The 22,735-nt window shown below is 50.8% G+C and overlaps 2 protein-coding genes across 2 annotated transcripts; both read right to left on the bottom strand.

Annotated features, from left to right (window-relative positions):
- Window positions 1–532: 532 nt before the first annotated feature.
- On the bottom strand, window positions 533–12,159 carry LOC137757661 (testis-specific Y-encoded protein 3-like). The gene is made up of 9 exons (XM_068534274.1): window positions 11,830–12,159; window positions 11,521–11,721; window positions 10,836–10,913; window positions 10,606–10,717; window positions 10,363–10,508; window positions 10,179–10,248; window positions 4,013–4,122; window positions 956–1,054; window positions 533–736 (listed from the first exon to the last, which is right to left on the bottom strand). Exons 1-9 carry the CDS (start codon window positions 12,157–12,159, stop codon window positions 533–535), a joined length of 1,350 nt encoding a protein of 449 aa, XP_068390375.1.
- A 5,758-nt stretch (window positions 12,160–17,917) lies between these two features.
- Window positions 17,918–20,971, bottom strand: LOC137757662 (testis-specific Y-encoded protein 1-like). The gene is made up of 6 exons (XM_068534275.1): window positions 20,396–20,971; window positions 19,171–19,248; window positions 18,871–18,982; window positions 18,616–18,761; window positions 18,431–18,500; window positions 17,918–18,060 (listed from the first exon to the last, which is right to left on the bottom strand). Exons 1-6 carry the CDS (start codon window positions 20,969–20,971, stop codon window positions 17,918–17,920), a joined length of 1,125 nt encoding a protein of 374 aa, XP_068390376.1.
- Between the last annotated feature and the right edge of the window lie 1,764 nt (window positions 20,972–22,735).

The following is a 22,735-nucleotide window of genomic DNA, read 5'->3' on the forward strand; positions in this document are numbered from 1 at the left end:
AATTTGGTGTCTAAAAGGTTAAAGAAAACACAGTGAAAACAAAACTTTAACACTTAAAACAAATAAGGCAATACCAGACCACCATACTTTCTGGATCCCAGCATATATAATTTTATAAGCCACATATAATGCAAAATATAACCTCATCTTTCTATAACTACGCACACTTTTTTCTACAGCATTTGTTTCTGCCTTATAGCAGATGCCACGTAGTCAACAAGGTAAAACACTTTCCACAATTTTCAGCATATCAGTTTTATACCCCCTATGACATCATTCCTATGGTTGCTGTTAAGCCCTGACTTTTAGGCAGTGAAAATTCACCGGGCATCTTCACCAAGTCTGGAAGGGTCCTCGGGGCATGTCACCCCTCACCTCACCCTCCCACCTTCCTCTTGGGAATCTGTGGGCAGCGCTGTAACGCTACCTGACACATCTTCTGGACCTCAGGAGGCTTGGGTGCCTTTGTGGGTTCTTTCCCAAGACTTTCCATGGAGCTACAGGATCCTGCTCTACCCTTGCCTCACCACTTCTAAGTGTGGAGTTTCCCAGAGGAGTCTCTCCTGCTTTTGGGCTCCTTCTGACATCTCCCAGACCACCACGAGGCCTCGGTGCCTTTAACCTTCTGGGGATCCCCCTCCTCCAGTCTATTTAATTTGAGGACGGCGTAGGCCTTCATTTCAGCTTTTCCCCTTTCCTTGTTCATGTCGAATTTCCAGGGCTGGGCCTTCTGACACTCAAAAGACAGCACACTTGAGGATTAAAAACATGATTCAAGAACACACTGTCTCACCTGAAAGTTCCAAGATCCAGTTTTTCAACTCAAAAGACAAGAAAGTGTTTGCTGTTTTCTGCAGTTCATTTGTAGAGTTAGAAACCAGACTCAGAGGCCTGTGCCGAGCTGTCAGCTTTGGCCGCACCCGTTAGGCTAAAACTTAACACAGGTTTTACTCACATGAGGAAAGAGGGGCGGCGGCAGCTTCAAGCCCAGCCTCTCAGCCCAGCGACACTGCGTCTCCGGCAGCTTCAGTGGGGTGAGTCCCAGAAGAAGCCACTGTTTTAGCCCCCGGAGAGAGGGGTCCTGAGCCAATCAGTGATGCCGAGGCCTCGGGTCACCTTACCCATCACTGTGGCTTCATAGGGGCGGGGCTCTCCCTCATAAAGCTTATGGTGCTGTTGAAGGGCCAAGCACTTTGATTTAAAAAAAGGGTGGCAAAAATGGCAAATTTCAGAACTATAATTTAACATAAGGTCACGGGTCATTTCAGTGACCCTCTACAACTGCACAGAACCTTTCTAAGGATATGAATATACATTATCATGTCTGCGTCTGAGGACAGTTTTGTAAAAGAGAAAAATGATTATAATCCTTGTTTTATAATGCAGGTGAGTCTCACATTAAGAAGCTAACATGGGGATACACTTCTATATCAGGGCTTTTAATGTCTCTTTCAGTTTTATATATGCAACAACGTGCTGAACTTCAAACTTTAGCATTTTCCCAAAGCCTGCTACAACTTTTAAAAATTTAATCAAGTTAGATGAATAAAATTTATATATATATATATATATATATACTTATATATATATATATTTATAAATTTAACTCAGCTAAGTTGATTACATACTCTCTCTCTGCCTCTCTCTCTCTCTCTCTCTCTCTCTCTCTATACATATATATATATAATTTTAAGGAACTATGCAAATCAGGCTCAATTTGATAATCATATATATTTTTCTTGACACTCAGCCTCAAATTAAAATCTAATTTAACATGCTATTGCTTACATTGTTCTCTACTGTCATTTCTATGAGGATTTATACAATATATTCCTTTGGATTCTGCTTACATATCTGACATGTAGTAATGTGTTCATGTATTCAGCATCCTATTGACAATTTCATTTTATTCTTACTTGGCTGATCTTACGGACTGAGAGTCGTCTTTGGCACACAGTTTAATGCGAAGCACACGCTGAAGCCTGGAACTCTTTCAGCGCTGAGTGACTTCTGCTAAATCCCCACAGCAGCCTTCACTTGTTTTCACTATACAGCCGGCAGGTGGCTGGTATCTTATTCATGCTGCCCTCTGTTGCTGCTCAGACCCGGTGCCCGTGGTCAGCACAGCTCAGCACTCGCTGTGGGATGTTAGGCTGCTTTCCAATAATTGCAGATGCCTTTCAGATACTCTGTTTCCAGAAAGTTTTACTTTTAATCCCACACACTTCTATCTTCAATTATTAATAATTTGCTCAAGACCGAGTCTGGATGATGCTAGAAGCTTGATCTTACATTCGACAAGCTGTTTTTAAAGAGGTCCTGGAAACTTGATTAGAATATCCAAAGTTTCCCCAGAAATCAGATAACATAGTGTGACATTTTTCGTGTATATATGTATATATATGAATTCCATCATATATTTAAAGAAGAATTAACTCCACAACTATTCCAAAAAATTGAAGAAGGGAACACTTCCAAACTCATTTTATGAGGCCAGCCTTACCCTGATACCAAAGTCAGACGCCATGAGAAAAGAAAACTACCGGCAATATCCTTGATGAACACAGATGTGCAAGTTCTCAACACTAGCAAACTGAATTCAACAACACAGTAAAAGGATCCTACACCATGATATAGTGCATTGTACCCCTGAGATGCAAGGATATTTCAACATATGAAAATCAATTAATATGACAAACCACATGGACAGAATGGAAGGTGAAAGTCATATGCTTATCTCAATAGATGCAGTAAAAGCATTTGGGAGAACTCAATACCATTTCATGATAGAAACTCTCAAGAATGTACGAATAGAGAGTAATTACCTCAACATAACAAAGGTCATATACGAAAAGCCTACAGTGGATATCATATTCCACCACGAAACATTGAAATGTTTTCCATTAAGATCTGGAAAAAGGCATCCCAGAAAACATTTTCATTGCCTATCCAACATGGAGCAGAGCATGGAAAAGACTTTTTGAAGTGCCACTCCTCAGAAATATCCCCTCTTTGTTTTGGCTATCACTACAAATTCATGGCAAGACCTCAAAAGCCCCACCAAGACTCTAGGATATTTTTTAATCCCCCAGAGCAATAAAGTCTTATGGCTCCTGTGTTAAGACGGCTGGTTTGAACAGTGGCATTTTAGAGATGGCTGGATTTGATACCTGGCATCAGTGTCACTGTACAAATTTTATAAGAGAAATGACAGATTGAAAGTCTAAGCCATAAACACACAGCCAGTTTTCAAAATAAAGGCAAAACAAAAGAAAAGTTGTTTAAATTCATTTCCCCAGCTACCAAAAAAGACGTCCCAAAGCTGTGAAAAGTAAGTATAGAATGGAAGCAATGCTGTGAACAATAAGCATATATTCTTATTTGAAAGGTTAACGCCAAGGTCCCAAGGAGATAATTCCATTTTAGAACTGACATAAAACTTCACTCACCTACTGGCATTATTTTACTATTTTCTGAGAGAGAACCTTATTCAGAGACCTTGATCTCTTGTGTTTATTAACATCTGATTCTGAGTCTCCTATTCTTGTCAAACTTCAACTCCAAGGTCGTGCTTTTCAAACCGCCCTCCCCACCCCCCACCCCCCACCACAACACACACACACACACACACACACACATTTTGTAGTAGAATCTTCTTAGTACGTCCCCCTCAAGATTCTGGTACCTAGATCCTCTTTATCTCATGCTTGCCAGCATCGCTCATCTTCCTTATTCTTGAGGAAACATCACTCATAAACACTCCATCCACCTGATGCTTCCATAAACTTCCTTAGTCCCAAATCACTCCTGCTCTCAGCATCTGCCGAGGTCTCTGAGGGGTCCCTAGGCGTTGGACTGTTCTTCATGAACCTGTTACAGAACAAGCTGTAAAATAAAACACGTAGATACAGAAGTGCACAAATCAACATCATCATTAATTGTGGCTTAGGTACTTCTGTTAGAAAGATGTCCGTCCTAATACTGAATTCCAAGTTTGCAGGCTTATCGCTACTTCCAGTGTGCTGGACCAGGGCGAGCTTCCTCCAAAAGCTGTGGACTTCTCGGCAATGTGCAGCTTGGGGTTGCAGACGAGAGCACGAGCTTTCTGTGGACAGGATGGTTCTCGAGGGAGGAAGGATGAAGCCGAGCTGTACCTGCTCAGTGATTCTTACCAAAAGCACCCATCAGCTAACTCACTCCACCTTCCAGAGGATGGAGTTACTGAAGGGCAGAGAGAGGCCAGCGTATGCTTTAAGGACACATACACACACACACACACATTTCTTCTACGCTGATGTGCAAATGGCTAACCCCAAATTACATCCAGCACACTATCTGTTTCTACACTCATGCTGTGGTTGCTGTTAAGTGTTAGTGGAAAGAGGGGAGAAACTTCTAAACTAATTCAGAACTAGGGACCTATGGAAAGCTAATATTCAACCACTATTGCCCCTTGATCCATATTTCAAATCCATATCTATGTTTATAAAGATAATTTCGTTTCTTGAAATGTCTCTTTTCACATTTCAATACAGATTAGGCGAAGGTGTTAAAATGAGTTTAGAAGTGTCCCCCCCGCCCTTTCTAAGTTTTGGAAGAATCTGTTAGGATTGGTGGCATTATTATTTTTCCATTCCTAAATGTTAGGTAGAATACAATAGTGTAACTCTCTGTGCCTGGTATCATTTTTGTGGAAAGTTTTTTTAAACTTCGAAATCTATGTCTCCAATAGGCAGAGTTAGTCAGGTCATCTCTTTTTCCCTCGATTGATAGGGTAATTTTTCAGGATTATTTTTACCTTACCTATGTTATCCAATTCACTGGCATAAACGTTTTTATTGTGTCCTCCTAGCATCTGTAGAATCATTAGTGGTATAGTATCTTTCTTGCTTGCTATCGGTAATTCATGTCTTCTCTCTTTTATTCTTGACCATTCTGATTAGAAGTTTATCATTTGTATTGATCTTTCCAGGAAACCAGATTTTGGCATACTGATTTCCTCTGGTGGTTTTCTGTTTTCGTTTTCACTGATTTCTTATAATATCTTTTTCACTTACTTTCTTCTGCCAGGTTTCGATTTCATCTATTATTCCTTCCCTAGTTTCTCCTGGAGGAAGCTTAGCTCATTAATGTGAGACCTTCTTTTCTCATTAAAAAAAGCAAAATTAAAGCTGTACACTTCCTTCTGTTCTGCTTTTATTGCATCCCACAGATTTTCATATATTGTTGCTCATTACTGTTAAATTCAAAACATATTCTAATTTGCCTTGTGATTTCTTTTGACCCAGGTACTGCTGAGGAGTTTATTGTCTAATTTCAAATTCTGGCATACTTTACGAATTACCAGATACCTGATTTAATTCTGCTGTAACCAGAAAACATAATTTGAATGACTTAAATCCTTTAAATTTATTGAAATTTATTGTGTGGCCCAAAATATGACCTACCTCAGTGAATTTTCCAGATGCACTTGAAAATTAAGTGTCTCTGTGGGTTGGAGTGTTTGATTTCCCACATTTCTCTTCACAAAACAAAATCTAGATGGCAAAGTGACATGTTAGAAACTTGGCAATAATAATAATGATAATAATAACAATAATAATCTGTAGAGAAAGAGAGTGTATTTGGGATAGCACATCAGGAATACAAGCTTTCAGGAACAAAAAGAAGGGTCAGATGTAAGGTGGATATGATCTTTGCAAGCAGTGTTGTTTGTGGCAGCCGTAGGGTAGCCCAGGGACATTGTAGGGCTACTTGCCAAGAGCAGAAGTAGACAGCAGTTATTCCCAAAGCTTTGTAAAGAGTCAAAGTGAAAACTGAAGTTCTGTTCTCATATTTTATTAAATTATGAAATGAGAAATAGTAGCTTCTTTCTGTATCTCTCCTCCCTCCACTGACTTTTCAATTTGGAACCTCTAAGATAAATCCGTTACATGGAATACCAAGTGTGAACCAAGAATGGTGGTATGAAAAATAAACAAAAAGAAACTCTTTAGTTTCCCAGTTTGCGGAAGCATAGAAACTCGACAGTATTTTGACTTGTCAGCAAAGCAGATATGGATCCAAGCACACACTGGCCTGTGAAATCCGTTTGGTTGTTGTAATTGCTGTTGTTTAGTCTGTAAGAGTCCTGGAATTTACATCAATGATGTGACAGTGCTGATGTATTCCAGTGGACGAATGTCGATGAGTGTTATGTCACCCTTGGTCCTTCAGTCAATACCACGTGTTAAGGAAAGCCTGGCACCTACGGAAATAAGGATGGGAGCTTGAGCAAATCCGATTTTTTAAACACAGAGTAGGTCAGAGCAGCCTGACTAAATACCAAGATTCATGGACGGAAAAGTGAGAGATGAGATTAGAAGGAGGAGAATCACCAGACGAGCCAGAGGGCTGTGAACACCGTCCCAGAAGTAACTTGGATAGAAATAAAAATATGCTAATTTATTCTTCCATTAATTCCTATTGTTTTCTAACATTGCTACATTTTTCCTGATTAGAGTGTATAAAAACCATCCAAATTCAAGCATTACAAAATCCACTCATGTATTAAAAGAGTGGGAGTCTCCCAAATTGGTGCGGTACCTAATAAATTACTACTGCCTAACATTCTTAATATTTCTTTGATTTTTCCTTCTGAATATACAAGTGTATATAATATTTTTATAAAAAGTAAATTATGCCTTGTATAAAAAAAATGACGTTTTATTTTAGCTATTCTAAAATTTTTGTCTCATGTATGGCAAAATGTCGCTTTCTCCTGGCTATTCTGCTTGCACAATATTCCATGTTAAGAAATACAACTGTCCCATCATTCTTTTTAAGCATGGTATAGTAGTTTCTTATAAAAATATGCAGTAATTTATTATATTTGATGAGTTCTTCCTAACATGTCGCTGATATAAACAGTGCTACCTTCTTGTATATGTTTTTTTAGACTTGAGGAAATATTTCTAGAGTATACATTGCTAAAAACAGAAATGTCAGGTTATAAAGCACATAATATTTACAATTTTACTAGACATTACCAAAATGCTTTCTAAAACGTAGTATCAATTTATACGTCCACTAAGACTACTGCAACTTCCCAGTAAGGATATTACCTTTCCATATTTAAAAAATTGAATACTCCAGAGGTGACATTTTATTGTTGTTTAAGTTATCGATTCTGTAAATTTTAGTAAGGTTGAAGATACCTCAATATGTTAATTAGGCCACATTCTTTTTCACTGAATTGCCCACTTTAACAATTTAGTACAATATTCCTGCCAAAGTTCTACATGCAATTTGTTAAGGGGACTCCATAGGCAGCAGAATGAACCTTCTATGCATATGACCTAAGCATAGCCTTGGTACCTAAGCACTGGCAGGAGATATTAGGAGTTGGGGGACCCTGTCCCAACCTTTTCTTTGGTGTTTAAGTCCTTTGCAAGACCTTACCAAATGTTCTGAATGTGGATAAATACCCTGGAGTCCTTAGAACAAGCCCCGTCTGAGGTCCCCTAAGACCACGCACCAATATGCTGTCCCACTCCCACTGCAGGGTTATTAGAGCATAGTTTATTTTTACCAGCACCAGGAAAGACAGGGACCAGCATGCGGGAGCCCCCAGGGTTCCTTGAGGTTTACAGTTCAAGAAGCTGAGAAGACCTGTTTCCACAGTGTCTGTGGGGTGGCTGTGGGGACAGCAGCTGGCAGAGGCCAAGCCTTGCCTTCTAGACCTTCGGATGTCTCCACTGTAGAAGGGGCATAGCTGGGGTGTAGATGTTCAAATACAAAACCTGACACTGAGCAGGCGATCTAACTCAGTGCACTTTGAAGGGGACATCCGCGGCTCCGTGAACTTTGATTGTCAACCCCTCGTCCTGGAAAGAGCTGGGGCTTTTGGGAGAAGGCTCTTCTACCAAAAGTTGTGGAGTGAGAGCTCAACATGTGGGACGGAAATGGTACTGTCAATACGCCACCCTCAGGGACGCCTGTGTTGGAGCCGCTGTATCTGGGAAGAGAGAAGAACACTGGGGGGACAAACATTGAACATTCCCTGCTCCGTGCGTGGCAGAGTCTGTCCTTTGCCTGGTCCAGAGACAGACGTGCTTCTGGGAAGCAGCCAGCCACTTGGCAAGGAGCACCCGAAGCGCTCACCACTTCCTGGGTGAGCTCGGTATGCTCTAGGTCTTCCCATTGGCCTCAGGGGCACGGAGTGCTGGCAAGGCCCCAGAAGAAGGACAGTGCCTTTGTGGTAGAAACACAGTGTGTCCAGCCATTCAGCGAGGACGGGACACCGCTACCAGAGTGTTCATGAGAAAACTGTTTACTTTTTGGGGACTTGGTCTGAAGCGGGCCTTGGGCAAAGGGCTTAAGCCTGTCTGAAAATATGGATATTAACCACTGTGCCGTCACGGGACAGAGAGCACACAGCTGGGCGGCCTGGCACTTGCCTGTTTAACATCCCCAACTCCCCACTCCCCTCACCTCGCTCCTCTCCCCGTGTGCCCTTTGTACCCAAACTGAGTCCCCCGGAAAAAAGAACAGAGTTCACGTGAGCTCACTCAGATGTGAGGGAATCTGTTTTTGTTTGCTTATCCGTTTCCCAGCAAAGTTACCTTTTCCCCTGGTCACCTTTGCCAGAGCAAACTAACACCCTCACTGCCTTCCCACCCGTGTCTCTCTCACCTCCCCACATGCCCTCCATATACCTTATACCCCCATGTCCTAAGATGTTGTCTGGAACCTAGCCCTGAGAGGCTAATTGTCTCAGCAAAAGACCCTGTGTTCATATACACTAGAAGGGCATCTGGTCCAACAGTGAATTAAACGTTAAGGCTTTCTCCCATTGTATCCCATTAAAGTGCCTGATGATATGCAACAGGGATATGCAATCAGCATGCCCCCACAATTTCATATACACTAGAAGGGCATCTGGTCCAACAGTGAATTAAATGTTAAGGCTTCCTCCCATTGTATCCCATTAAAGTGTCTGATGATATGCAACAGGGAGGTTACATGGAGGACCACTATCCAACAAAATTAACTTCCAGCATTTCAATCTCAGGCCCTAGCTCACCAGCCCCGTTCCTTGAACTTCCACATTTCCCTTGGAAGAATGACAGGCCCCAGTTAACCAGCCCTTCTCTTATTTCTCCTTCCTGCCCAAGCCCCATCCCACAGGAAGAACTGCATCCTCTGATGCAATCCCAAAGTATGACTTCCCCCCGCCTCTACAACTCTCCATGGACTGGTAACTCCCAGGCAGCGAACTGAGAAGCCTAGCTGCGCCTGATGTATCTACCCTGAGCCCCTGCACAAACGCCACACAAACACATACAACTGATGCTGTTTATTTATCTTCCGGTTTTATTCCAGGTTTACTGGTGTCTCCCTCTCTGTACGTTTCACCACCAGACCTCTCTTCATTTCTTCGTGTGCATGACAACCATGTTGACCGTTCGCCTTCATCTGAAGCAGCTTCTTAGGTCAAGGGTGCTTGCTCCATCACACGCATCTCAAAATCGGGAGTTCCTTTGGAAACACACACAGACACACACATAATAACCCATCCTCCCTGAACAACGCTAAAGACCGCTTTAACTTTTTAAGGCCCTGCCCAGGAGACAGAGTCACATTCCCTGTGATCTCTTACATTTCCTCCAACCACATATTAGAAACGACCCTTCCTAATCTACGCAAAATGGCCACTGTTCTCACCATAGCCGTGGGAGGTGAAGGAGATGCATGAGAAAATTAAAAGGTGACTGTGATGATCAAAACAGAAAAAAATGATGGGACAGCGGGGTAAGGCTTTGCCCAAAGGGGACTCACAGACCTCTGTGGAAAGGGGGTGGTGGGGGGAACCTGAGGCAAGCCCAAATTTAAGGGGGCGGTACAGGAGGCCTGAGGGTGGGGTTGACGGCCATGGAATGACAGTTCAGAGACGTGCACCTTTGAATCTCAGTGACTGTGACTCTCATGCTGCTTCACTTGCCTAAAGCTTCCCTAGTCAGCACCAGTTCTGCACTGCAGTTTTCCAGATGTGCTGTCTCACCCTGATGCCCTCACGCCCTGGTGTCACTGTATGCCTCTGAGCCTCAACTTCTCCATGAGTGAAATAAATGACCCAGCTTACTCGTTTCAGCGCCCAGCCCCTGGGCCCCTCACCTATCTGTCCTCCTCTCACTTACCTGTCCCGGTGGTGCCTTCCTCCCTGGGGTAGTAGAGCAGGGGATTGGGCCACAGGTCCTCGCTGATGATCTGGTAGGGGAAAGGGGCCCGGTCGGGACAGGCCAGCCCAGGCCAGGCCCACACCCCTCCCCCCGAGCAGCCAAACAACATCGCCATTGCTGAGGAGGCCCAGAGGCACCCCACCTCAGCAATCCTGCTAGATCCTGCAAAGCTGTGGTCACAGAACCACCTGAAGAAGTCACGGCTGCTGCTGTGGTGCCTGCGGCTATACGCCTCACTTTCAAAACGCTGGTGCCACTGAATTGGAGTGGAATGAGATGCCACGTATCCTGTGGGAAAAGGAGCATGGGAGAAGGGCCTAAATCATGTTTCAAGTTCACCTCACCCCATCTGCCCTCCCCCACAATCCAGGGAGCTGTCTCTTGCCAGTGACGTTAATGAGATACTCCTTAACAACCACTTCATTCTGGAAATAGCGGTTGTTCCGGAAAAACAACACGATCTTGCAGCAATCACTGGGATATCTGAGTTCTTCCACCTGATGGGATAAAGAGGAGGAGGAGGGTGAAATCTGTCTCCAGTAGACCTGCTCTTTCCTGCTTTCCGGGATAAATCATTTCCCCTCTCCTCCCCAGCCTCAGCCTCCCCAGCCTGACCTTCAAGTTGGTCATGTAGCGAAGCATGTCTTTATCTAGGTCATTCATCGTGGCCGACATCTGGTGGTGGTTCACAAACTGCTTTACGTCAAGGAGCCTCTAGATGCCGGAGGTAAAAGGCCTACGAGCACAGAGCGAGCCTGGAGAGCAGCCTGGGAGTGTCTGATCTCAACTCCCCAGTAGTATCTAGTCCTATTCCTTCAATACAGACTGCATGAAGGCACAATGAGCCCCTCGGGGTGTGCATATCTGTGCATGAAAACAGGGAGCCTCCGTTTCTGAGAGGGAGGCCCTGACCTCCATCTGGACAGAACAAGCTTATATCTGCACAGCAAACACTCCTGGCTCTAACTAGGATGAGCATTCATAACTCCCCACTCTCACCCCCATTTCCCTTGATGGGTATTCCAAGGAGAGCCTGTGCACAAGACAACCCTTTTGTCTCAAGAGGCCCTGGTACTAATGACAATACCTTTTTGGACCTCTGCAACTAAAGCCCTAGTCTTGTTTCCTGCTATGCAGAAAATCAGCATGCCCCCACAATTTCAGGATCACATTTCCATGAGTGTGCCCACAATGCAAAATCCAATGGATACATTTTGGTACCCAAACGGCCCTCTATGTTAGGTACCTCTTGCTGTAGCCCCGCCACCACGTGGTCTCTCAACTACAAAATTAAGGATACAACTTTGACCCAGAAGCCAGGAATGCTCTGGATGATGGTGCTTCTGTGTTCTAGATAGGTCTTCCGCCTCCAAAGTGTTCTGAGCTTGAGACGAGCGCAGGCTCGTGTGCATTGCCTATTCAGAGGCTCCATCTGTAACTGCACGGCCTCCAGCACCTCCAGCGGGGAGGGGGCGCTCTTCGGGGACGGTCCTGGCTCTTCCTGCTCCTCCTCCTGGGGTTTCTCCTCCCGCTCTTCCGCCACCACGTGCTCCCGCTCCTCCCGCTCTTCCTGCCCCTCCTCCTGGGCCTTCTCCTCGGGCTCTTCCACGAGCATCTGCTCCTCCTGCTGTTCTTGCTCCTCGTCCTCCTCCGCCACCACCTCTACCTCTTCCATGATATCCTCCACAGGCAGCCAAAACACCTCCCCGATCCGCGCCACCTCTCCCTCCAACAGGGCCGCGCCTTGCTGCACTACCTCCCCACTAAAGATGGCGGCCCCCTCGCCGCACCCATCAGCTAGTGCCGGCACCCTACCCACCTCCCGCACCACACCTGGGGACCCGCGGGCCCCTGCTTTCTGAGGACCCCCTCCCACACCTAGGATGACCCAGGGTCCCTGGGCAGTGCCGCCTTCCCCGGGCCCCGCCTTACTGCCCATGTGGACCTGGCTCTGAGCTGGGGCAGTGGCAAAAGTGGGGCAGTTGTAAATTCAGCACGTGGGCGGCAGAGAACGCAGCACCAGCGACCGCAGTCACGCTTCGCTGCGGACTGAATCGCTCCCTGGAGCCTCTGCGGTGAAGAGGCCTGAAACGCATGCGCAGGAGCTTTTTATACCAGGCACGCGTGACCAGGCGGCAGGAAGGAGCTGCAAGCCACGCCCAGGCCGCTCGTCCCCATCACGACCAATCAGGGCGAGGACAGTGGGCGTCACCTTCGTGTCCGGCAAACCCACCTCTTTACTAAAGTTTTTTTCCTTTGCTCAACAGCAGAAAAGCTATGGAGTGAAGAGCTCCGTGTGAGTGTCTGTCTCCTCTCGGCCTTTCTGTGTGGATGTGTGTGTGGATGTGTGTGTGTGGATGTGTGTGTGTGTGTGTGTCTGGTCCCTCCCTCCGTGGCCCACTCTCCTGGGATCTCTGTCCCCTCTGGATACTTAAAGTCTCACAGAAAGAAAGGTATCTTGCCCGGAACCAAATGACCTCTCCTACTCTCTATGACTGGCACACATGGGTGCTCGGACTTTCTGCATCCACACGTTTGCATACTGCCTTTTGGATGTTTGAGTGGCGGTGAACATTTGCCGTTCTTCTAGCCAACATAAGGTGACAGGCGTCCCTCCCGCAATGGACACTGACATTGCACAAGACGAAGGGGACTTGGCCATCCTGTCTTTTCAGAGATGGACAGAGGGACGACACTGGGGGAACACTCGCAACATTGTTTGGACACCAACACAGTGAGGTGCTGAGGACTGCACCCAGGCAAGTGCCACTACACTCGCACGCAAACCTTCACCACTGCCGACTGGAGGAATTGAAGTCTGCCTACCCCAAAGATGCCCTTTGAAAGTGGTTCTGCTCTTGTCCACCTTCCAAATGAGAGCACATCCCAGCCCAGCCCTTTGCCCCAGGCTTGTGGGACAGGGGAGCAGGGGTAGAATCAAGCTAAGCCATCAGGTCCATAATCCTGAGCCACAAAAGTTGTCAGAAAATAAAAGAGTGATTGATGCTTTAAACTATCAGAAAAAGTGTGAGGCAGTCAGTTATACCTCGGTGTGGGTCGGTCTGCCAAGCCTTACCAAAAAAAAGGCAAGGTGTTTCTCAAGGGCCTACACAGGGGTGGGGGGAAAGGTTGCCCGTGCACTGGAGAAGGAGATAAAGGTGGCTGTAGCTGGGATGGGAGTGGGGCTGGGGGCGGGGGGGTCTTTCCTCTTCTGGGCCTGGGCATCGGGCCCTTTATGATTCTCATGTACTTTGCAACCTCCCTGTCCTTCCACAGGTGCTTTATTTCTCCCTCTAGTCTCAGCCCCTGGTCGAGGTTGCTGGCGAGTGATGCCACTTACACTTTGCTCCAGGGGTGGTATCTCTGGGCTGGATTCCCTGGCTTGGGGGCTTCAACTGGCCCACGGTTTATATATGTTCTATAAGCTGTTTAAGCTTTTCCATGTCCCCGCGTCCATCCAACGTCCATGCATGCATGACAGTAGTCGTGCCTATCCCTGAGCATGGACATGCACACATGTACACACACACACACACACACACGGGCATGTACCTATGCAGAACTCCACATGTACGTGTCTCCACGAGAGAGGATTTTGGTCAGCACCCCCTTGTTTACTGTCCCAGTTGTTTTCTGTCCCCCGCCTCCCCTCTGTGGACCAAGCCCATGTGCACATTTAGCTCCACGGGTCGTTCTTGGAACGATACAAACACCTGGGATTGCCCTGCCTATGGGACGGTGTGGTTGAAAGTGGGCACAGTGGGAGGCTGAGTCACTTGCACCTGTGTTCTGTTTCCTCCCGGTTGCCTTCGACAGGTTGACCGTGGGGAGCACGCAGGCTCGATTCCATTCCCCGTGCCCCTGTCTGTGGCACCATACAGGAAGACAAGGTGCTAGGGGCCCAGCCGACTTGGGACACGCTTTCCTCTTCCTGCAGCTCTCAGGTTCGTTCGAGTGTCCCCGGGCCGTCTTCTTAGAGAGGTGCTCCTGGGCTCCCTTTGCTCTGTAGGTGTTGGCCCTGAGCTGGTTTCTCTTTCCCCCTCAGGCAGCTGTGGGAGGCCATTGGGAACCAGGTCGTGGCTACGTGTGTGCTACAATGTCCTGAAGAAAGTGCAGATGGATCCAGCACTTGGGTGAAGGAATTAGGCTCTGAAGGTGAGGCTGAAAAGAGGAGGTGGGCTCCCTTCCCGTCTGCCCTACTGTTTACTACTAAACACGCACAGAGCCCCCACCCTGATGGCCACCCTGGGAATCTTGCCTGCCCCGGGGGCCACAGTCAACCCGTCCCTGGTGCAGAAAGCGGCACCCTCTTCATTCGCCGGGAGGCCCTCTGACCACTCAGGGCCTCACTGACTTCCTCAAGGACAAGGCTACCTTTCCGTTCCTCTCGGTAGCTCCTCTGTGTTGGCCGAGCCTACCGCTCAGCTGTCCCCGGCAGCTTACACACCCCGCGGTCCGCAGACCCCCTGGTAACGGGTTGGCCAGGTGACACCGAAGAGCCTGACTTAGAAGCCGGGGGCCCTGTCAGTGTCACCTGGGGCAGACCTCCTTCAGGTTCTGTGTGATACACAGAGAGAATGTGCCCCCAGCGGCACCGGCAGAGACATGCCAGGAGAGAAGGGCATAGGGACCGGAGGATGTGATCGCTTTAGACAGGCAGGGAGGCGGGATATCTGACAGAAGGGCTCCCGGCCACAGTCAGAGAAAGAGACACAAGCTCACGCGCGGAAAGGGCAGAGCCCCCAACACAGGCAGGGCTGAGCTTAGAAGCTGCCTCGCGAGGGACAAGGACACCAAGACCCTGGCCGACTTCAACACATAAACCGTCTTCACAGAGACTGAGCCTGCGTGCTCCCTCCTGAGTGGATGAGGCAGATCCCCGCTGGACAAGAAGTCATACTTCTCAGGGCCCCGATGCCCCGATACGCCAAGGGACGATGCGGTGAGGGACAGCATGGAGGATGTGGGCCCTCCACCTTGAACAACACCTACAGGGGAAGCCCTGTGTACCGTGCCCCAGCGGGGCTGACAGGTTTCCACCCTCAAAGCCGAAGCTTTGTACCCCAGGGTGAATCTCAGTGAGGCGCATCCACTGGGTTGGACCACGAGGCCCCGGCGGCGGGCACCCGGGGCCCCAGTGGGCAGTGTAAGCCTTCCTTCCCCACCGGAGGAGGGCCTGACCATTTCCCCCACATCATGCCCGGGCAGGCGGGCCGCACCTGAACCCAGCCATGGCGCCTTACGCGTGGGTGGCCCAGGACAAGCTGTGCGAGGACGCTGTCCAACCTTCCCTCCAGCCTTTCATCCTTGCCAGGCCCCTCCCAGCAGCGCTGACCAGGGCAAGAGGGCTCAAGGGACTTGGCCCCGGCTGAGGGTCGGAGGTCCCCCACTGCCCTGTGTCCCGCGTTCAGCCGCAGGGCCGCGGCACGTAGTTTCCCTTTGCCTCCACAGTAGGGAACCCTAGGCACCGGAGTGTGGGAGCCATGAGGAGGCTCCCTTCCAGCTTAAGGATCACGGAGCTGAGGAGGGACAGAGTTCCTGTCTGTCTGTCTGTCTGTCTGTCTCTCTGCCTGAGAGAGGGGACAGCAGCCAGAGCGGGGCAGGCCTTCCTCTCTAGGCCACGGCTGTGTGCCACCCTAGAAGTGTACACCACGGCCCTCAGGGCTTCAGATCGCCAAGGCTGATGCACGGCAGGTCGCAGCCAGTGCAGCTGGGAGGCGAGGACGAGGGAGGATTCCTGAACCCGCCCTGGTGCTGCAACCCTCCTCGGCTTTGAAACAGCTGCGGGGGTGCAGTGGGCACCCACGTGTTCTCAGGAGTCCAAACAGGCAAAGGAAGGTCAGCGTGGTACCTCAGGGACAGAGGTGCTCCCCTTGGAACCAAAGTGCAGGCAACGGGGAGGGAGCGCCGGGACCCACGCTCCACCCTCCCAAGCCCAGCTGCCGCAGAGTCGGTCCCGGACCTTGTGCGCTGGACCAGAGGCGTGCCTGGAAAGCAGCTGTCCGCTCAGGAAAGAGCACTCCCGGTGCCCGCCATCCCTTCCCCTCACCCGCCCCAGGCCACCCCCCATGCCCCACCCCGAAACGGATCCCCGGGCCTCCCGGCCCAAGATCTGTCTGCTCCAGGCCTTTCTCTTTCCCGGGCCCTGGTGCACAGTAAGCTGAGAGGAGCCTGCCACGTAGCGGGGTCCAGGCCTGCCGTAAGGGTGTGCGGATGGAGGCTCCCAGAGGACGAGAACTGCTCACCGGACTGTTTCCTGAGGAGAAGTGTGCTCCTCTTGGGCATTAGTTTTGCTAAGCGTCCCACCCCCTCCGCTCCCTAGGGCAGGCTCGGGTAGAGGTTTTTAGCCTCTGTGTAGCAGAGACTGAGCAACAGTTATGTGCTGCCCCTCGGATCGCTGGGGCGGGAAGAAAGGCAGGCGGCACACCTGCGGTTTGGGAAGGCAGGTGCCCTTCAGCCCTTTCCCCTCAGCCCTCACCTTTGCCCCTCTGCCGGTTGCATGCAAGGATGAGACCCCAGGAAAAGGAAGGGATTCACGGGCGGCCATCCGCTCACGAGGGAACGGGGCTTCTCTCTGGCAGTTCCTCTCTTCCCCAGTCAGCAGAGCCTGGAAGCCAGCAAGCCGTCTGCCTGCGCCCACAGGCATCGCTCTCTGTCACCGTCCCAGGGTCCCTGCATTCAAACAGCCTGGCACCCTTCCTTGCCTGCTCGCTCTCTCCCTCTCACGCACACACTCACCCTCGCCGCCACCGGGGCACACACCTACACGTCACACCGGCATCTGCCTCACGCGTCCTTGGAACGCCGCCCCGCGGGGTGGGCTGCTAGTGCCCCCAAGGATCCCACGCTTCCACCCTGTGCGCTCAACGGTGAGCCTGAGCTTCAGGAGTCACCTGCCTCGCGTCGTGCCAGTGTGTGCCAGACGTCCTGGACGCAGGCTGCTGGCTCAGGCACGGAGCCTAGGTGGCACCAGGCCATTAGGCCCCTGCAGGCCAGGGCCCTTCCCTGTCTCCTTGCCCTGCCTGCGGGGCAAGTCTCCAGTTAAGCAGGCTCTCTTTCTTTGCCTCCTCCTCCTCCAGTCCCTGCCCTGTTAGGAAGGCCCTGGGCCTCTCCGGAATCCCACGTCGTCCTGCCCTCCCCACGTCCTCCACTTCCACAGGCCCACCATCTCGCCCACAGACAGGGAGGTCCACAGGCACGGGCTAAGAAGCCCCACACCACTTGATTCACTCATGAATACTCCACAAACCACCGTACCTATACACACACACTGAGACAGGAGCACTTGTGAACGGTGTTTATGTCTCTCTGGGCGTCATTCCCGGCACGTGGGGCCCTGCTCTCTGGAACCTTCACTGGCCATCCTTTCCTCGTTTCTTCCCTGGGCACCCGAACCGCGTAGGTAGACACCTCCACCCATCTACCGCATCTGTAGACGCCTCCTGGCTCTGGTGCTCTTTGGCCAACCTCTGAGGCTCCCCAGCGCCTTCATCTCTGGGTCTGGAGTGCACCCGACACACAGACGCATGCACACACAGGAGCACAGGGACAGGAACACAAACAGGGAGCATGAGGCCTTTCAGCAGGGGACACTGGCTGTGTCCAGCAATATGAGACATGGCGTTGGTAGGCGGTAGGCCCAGCCCTTTTGTGGTCCCTTGCCATTTCCTGCCCCAGGTCCTCAATATTGTCCCCAGCTAGCCTTGTGCCGTTTCCAGGACTGTCTGTGTGGTGGTGCGGTTGAGGCTCAGGGGTGGACGTGAAAATTCAAAGAAGACTCGGGAAAGTCCGCAAACAGGCGGGAGGAGACTCAGAGTGAAGCTCCTCAGCATCTGTAGGCCTTTGCCAGGAGGGAGGGGCCCAGGTGATCCCCAGCTGAGGGCAGGCTGAAGCCAGGGACTGATGATTCACACAAAGGTGCCTGCTTAAGGAGGTGCCTGCCTCTTTCATAGACACCCGGGGCACTCACTCTGAAAGCTTAGCTGGTTAGAGTCCTGCTACCCCGTGTGCCCTACAGTCCTTCCGGCTCCATTCTCACCCTCTCACCCGCTGCCAAGGCCGGGATGACCTGAAACCCAGCTCCGCCCACAGTCTGCTCTCAGCCTGAGCTTTCCCATTTGGGAAAAGGGAGAGCTCCAGTGTACCCGGACCACACTCATTTCAGCGCCCAACCCCTGGGCTCCTTACCCACCTGTCCTCCTCTCACTTACCTGTCCCAGTGGGGCCTTCCTCCCTGGGGTAGTAGCGCAGGGGATTGGGCCACAGGTCCTCGCCGATGATCTGGTAGGGGAAAGGGGCCAGGTCGGGACAGGGCAGGCCAGGCCCACATCCCTCCCTGCAAGCAGCCGGGGGACTCCAACGTCACCACTGCTGAGGGGCACCAGAGGCACCCCACCTCAGCAATCCTGTTAGACCCTGGGCAGTTGTGGTCAGACAACCAGTTGAGGAAGTTAAGGCCGGTGGGGTCCTGCCTGCGGCTGGGAGCTCCCCGTTCATAATCCCAGAACCAATGGATGTGAGTGGAACGAGACGCCTTATATCCTGGAGGAAGACAGGGGAGATAGGAAAGGATCACAGTCACGTTGGCCCAGCATCCACGCCCTTCCGCAGCCTCCCCTCACCCCCCAGCCCCCCTGGGAGCCCCTCCTACCAGCGATGCTAAGGTGATACTCCTTAAGGATCATGTTATTCCAGAAGTAGGGGTTGTGCCGAAAGAAAAACTTCAACTTGCAGTGGTGCCTCGGATGGCCCAGTTCCTTCACCTGCCACGCCCAAGAGGAGGAGAAGGGCGGGAGCTCTTCTAGGGGTCCCGAGCTTGCCTGCTTGGCAGCCACGAACCATTTCCCCTTCCCTTCTCCTGCTGCTTACACCCAACCTTTAAGGACAACCCTGCCCCCTCCCTACCGGCCACCCGCCTCCACCCACGAGGCCCCAGTCTCTCCAGACTGACCTCCAACTTGATCATGTAGCTAAGCAGGTCTTCATCTTGTTCACTGATCACGGCCGAAATCTGGGGGTGGTTCATAATCTGCTTTAGGTCAAGGAGGCTTCACATGCCACATGTCAGGGAAGGAAGAGCCACAAGCCACAGAGCCAGTCCCCAGACCGGCCAAAGGAAGAGACTGCAGCGGGACATCTGCCAGATCCATGAGCGCTAATGGCCGTCTGGCCCTCAAAGACGTCCTCAGCCCCTGCCCTGCCATCAGACGTGCTCTTGCCTGTGTCTTCCTTGGGGCCCAGTGCACCCACCCGGGGGAGGGCCTGTTTCCTGGACGAACCTGATCTCTCCCTGGCCTGTGTGTGCTGGGTGCCGGCATGTCCCTTCTTAAGCAGTCTAGATGCGCTGTCGCTGCCTCATGCCTTCTCATACGCCGTGTGTGCGTGTGCGTGTGGGTGTGCGTGTGTGTGCCTGTGTGTGTACGCGTGCATGCTTGTGTGTTCAAATATGAAGCCTTGGGCCTTTGCCCTGTTTCCTGTCTTCAGAAGGGGCTGCGTGGGTGTGTCTGGAGTTCTGCAGGACTCACAGGGTCCATGGGGAGGTCAGGTGCGTGCCTGCGCGTGTGTGTCTTCCACAGACTCGAGTGTGCTGGTGAAGGGCCCGTGGAGGTAAGGATTCTTGCCGGCCCAAGAGTGTGTCCGGGGTCCTGGTGTCCGGCCAAGGACTGCTGCCCCTTACAGCTTCACCCTGTGTGTAGGCAGGACCTTGTGCTTTTGCACTGAGGCAGCTGGAACAACTACACGGGCTCTGACTGACCAGGACGGGTATTGGGACTTCCGCTTGTCTGCTGCCAGTTTCCCGGGATAATCACACTTCCAATAACTGCTCTGTGTGAGGGGTGCTCGGGGCTACTCCCAATTGTGACCTTGCCACGGCCTCTTCCCCCCACCCTGGGGAAGTACTGCTGTGCACGCTGCAGGCCAAGAGCATTCACCCAAAGTTTTGGCTCAGACACCTACAGCTGTGGCCTCAGGCCCACCCTCTGCTCCCGCTGCCCCTTTGCAGCCCCCCATGCCCTCCTGTACCCACAGTCCTCAGCCCTCTTGGCCTGCGCCTGCGCCCACCGCTCCCCCTCCCCCGCTCCTACCCCCACCCCCGCCCCTACCCCCACCCCCGCTGCTCCTACGCCTGCTCCTCCTTCACTGCAGCCAACCCCAAGGGGCCTCTGTAAGGATACGGCTCTGGCCCAGAAGCCAGGGATGCCCCGAATGACGGCGCTTCTGCCATCCAAGTGAGGCTTCCGCCGCTCACAGATCTTGCGCTTGAGCCCAGTGTAGGTCCTGCTGGCTTGGGTATTCAGAGTGCTCAGCTCTAACTGCAGGGCCTCCAGAGCCTCCAGCGCCTCCAGCGGGGACGGGGCGCTCTTCGGGGACGGCCCTGGCTCTTCCTGACCCTCCTCCTGGGGCTTCTGCTCCGGCTCTTCCACCAGCATCTGCTCCTCCTGCTGTTCCTGCTCCTCCTCCTCCGTCACCACCTCCACCTCTTCCATGATGTCCTCCACGGGCAGCCAAAACACCTCCCCGATCCGCGCCACCTCTCCCTCCAACAGGGCCGTGCCTTGCTGCACCACCTCCCCGCTGAAGATGGCGGCCTCCTCGCCGCACCCATCAGCTAGTGCCGGCACCCTACCCACCTCCCGCACCACACCTGGGGACCCGCGGGCCCCTGCTTCCTGAGGACCCCCTCCTACACCTAGGATGACCCAGGGTCCCTGGGCAGTGCCGCCTTCCCCGGGCCCTGCCTTACTGCCCATGTGAACCTGGCTCTGCGCTGGGGCCGCGGCGAAAGAGCACGAGCTGCAAGCACACCACGTGGGCCGCACAGCACGCAGGCCCCGTGCCCGTGGACTTCCGTGTGTGGGGGGAGGGCGGTAGAGGGCACAATTCCGGCGGGGCGGGGGTGCGTGGGGGGAGGGGACGCATGCGCAGGCGCATGAGAAGCCGTGCCTGCCTCAGGACTTGGGGGGACGGAGGGTACGAGCTCCGAGCCACGCCCAGGCCGCTAGTCCCCAACACCACCAATCGGGGCCAGGGCAGTGGGCCTACCCCTCGGCTGCCCGCGCCCCTCACCCTGCGGGAACAGGCTAGCCTCCAGGACTCCATGTTCCTCCGAAACAACGCTCCGCCCCCCAGTCTAGCAGCCCAAGTTCCACAGGGAGCTCGCCTCCAGGGAGGCCTCCGGCCTTGCGTCTGGCATGCCCGGGTGCCCTGCGATACCTATTTTGGCCTGTGTCAATTGGAACTAGGAGTTCCCGCTTCGAAATAAGAAAATCAGAATCCGGTTTCCCTCAGGACCTTTAACCACTGGGAGCTCTCAAAAACTGTACAAGGAAATGCATGGTGGCCAAAGTTGCTGGATAGTTTTCTTCCAGGGGACAGAGAGCCCGAAGCTCTGTGGCATGAGAGGCGAGTGTCCGGCAAACCCAGCTCTTTGCTAGACTTGAATTCCTTTGTTCAAGTGCAGGAAAGCCATGGAGTGAAGAGCTCCGTCTGAGTGTCTGTCTGTCTCCTCTCGGCCTTTGTGTGTGTGTGTGTGTGTGTGTGTGTGTGTGTGTGTGTGTGTGTGTGTGTGTGTGTGTGTGTGTGTCTGCGTTCTTGTTTCTATATGTATCTGGTCCCTCCCTCCGTGGCCCACTCTCTTGGGATCCCTGTCCCCTCTGGAGACTTAAACTCTCAGAGAAGTTCATATGTTGGTTTAATTAATACAGACTCTAAATGTCTTTAGAGTTATCAACACCATGTATAATACTTTTATTGCACTTAGGTTAACTAAAAGTCAGTAACCTCATCTAGTCTGTTACAAAATTTGTCAACAACAAAAAATGGTATTTTGATATTTTCATATGTAATAAAATAGAAATAAATGGGATTAAAGCTTTTAGGTAAACTCTTTAAGAATAATTTTGTGTTATGGTATGTTACTTAAAAATAGTTTCTCCGAACCTTTCTGGTAACATGAATCTAGAGGTTTTCTACATTAAGTTAAATGATGAGAATTCAGTGAGTATCCATATAATTTCCAAAATAAAATACTGAAATATTAAATGTCTAGCTAGTCAGCTTACCTACTTTTGCCTTATTAGAGAAAAGCTAAAGATGCTTGACGTTATTGGACACGTCTTATACCACATTGAGGAAAGAAACTACACTGTGAGACGATATATGTTTCTAGAGGTGGTTATTGAATATACTCATAAGTTTGCCAGTGAGGAAATGCTGATATGACACATGGTTACCGATTACTTCTTGGTTTTATCTAGACATTGGAGTTTTAATGGTTAAGAGTTTTAATTAATGTATGGAATTGGATCTGCTAGAAAATAATAAGGGAAATATATACCTGCTTCTGATAACAGATTGTAAACTTTCTTTACTGTTAAGTAATCCATTTTAAATATCTGTGTTTACCTTTGAAATTTTTCACTGCCACTTTGGTTGAGTAAATAGCTATTGTTTCATAGCAACTTACCATCCTACTTAAGTGTTGGCCCTGCCCTAAAGTTCATTTGTAAAAGAAG

This window comes from Eschrichtius robustus (assembly GCF_028021215.1).
Source record: "Eschrichtius robustus isolate mEscRob2 chromosome Y unlocalized genomic scaffold, mEscRob2.pri SUPER_Y_unloc_1, whole genome shotgun sequence".
In the NCBI taxonomy this organism is placed as follows: Eukaryota; Metazoa; Chordata; class Mammalia; order Artiodactyla; family Eschrichtiidae; genus Eschrichtius; species Eschrichtius robustus.

Excerpts from the sequence above, each read along its gene's own strand:
- LOC137757662 (XM_068534275.1), bottom strand. The coding sequence starts at position 20,971 with ATGGGCAGTAAGGCAGGGCCCGGGGAAGGCGGCACTGCCCAGGGACCC. Across the intron at positions 18,762-18,870 it reads GTATCACCTTAGCATCGCTG|GATATAAGGCGTCTCGTTCC; the intron begins GTAGGAGGGGCT and ends GTCTTCCTCCAG. Across the intron at positions 18,501-18,615 it reads GGTCTAACAGGATTGCTGAG|ATCATCGGCGAGGACCTGTG; the intron begins GTGGGGTGCCTC and ends TTCCCCTACCAG.
- LOC137757661 (XM_068534274.1), bottom strand. The coding sequence starts at position 12,159 with ATGGGCAGTAAGGCGGGGCCCGGGGAAGGCGGCACTGCCCAGGGACCC. Across the intron at positions 4,123-10,178 it reads GGAAGGCACCACCGGGACAG|AACCATCCTGTCCACAGAAA; the intron begins GTAAGTGAGAGG and ends TCCTCCCTCGAG. Across the intron at positions 737-955 it reads CGCCGCCCCTCTTTCCTCAT|TGTCAGAAGGCCCAGCCCTG; the intron begins GTGAGTAAAACC and ends CTGTCTTTTGAG.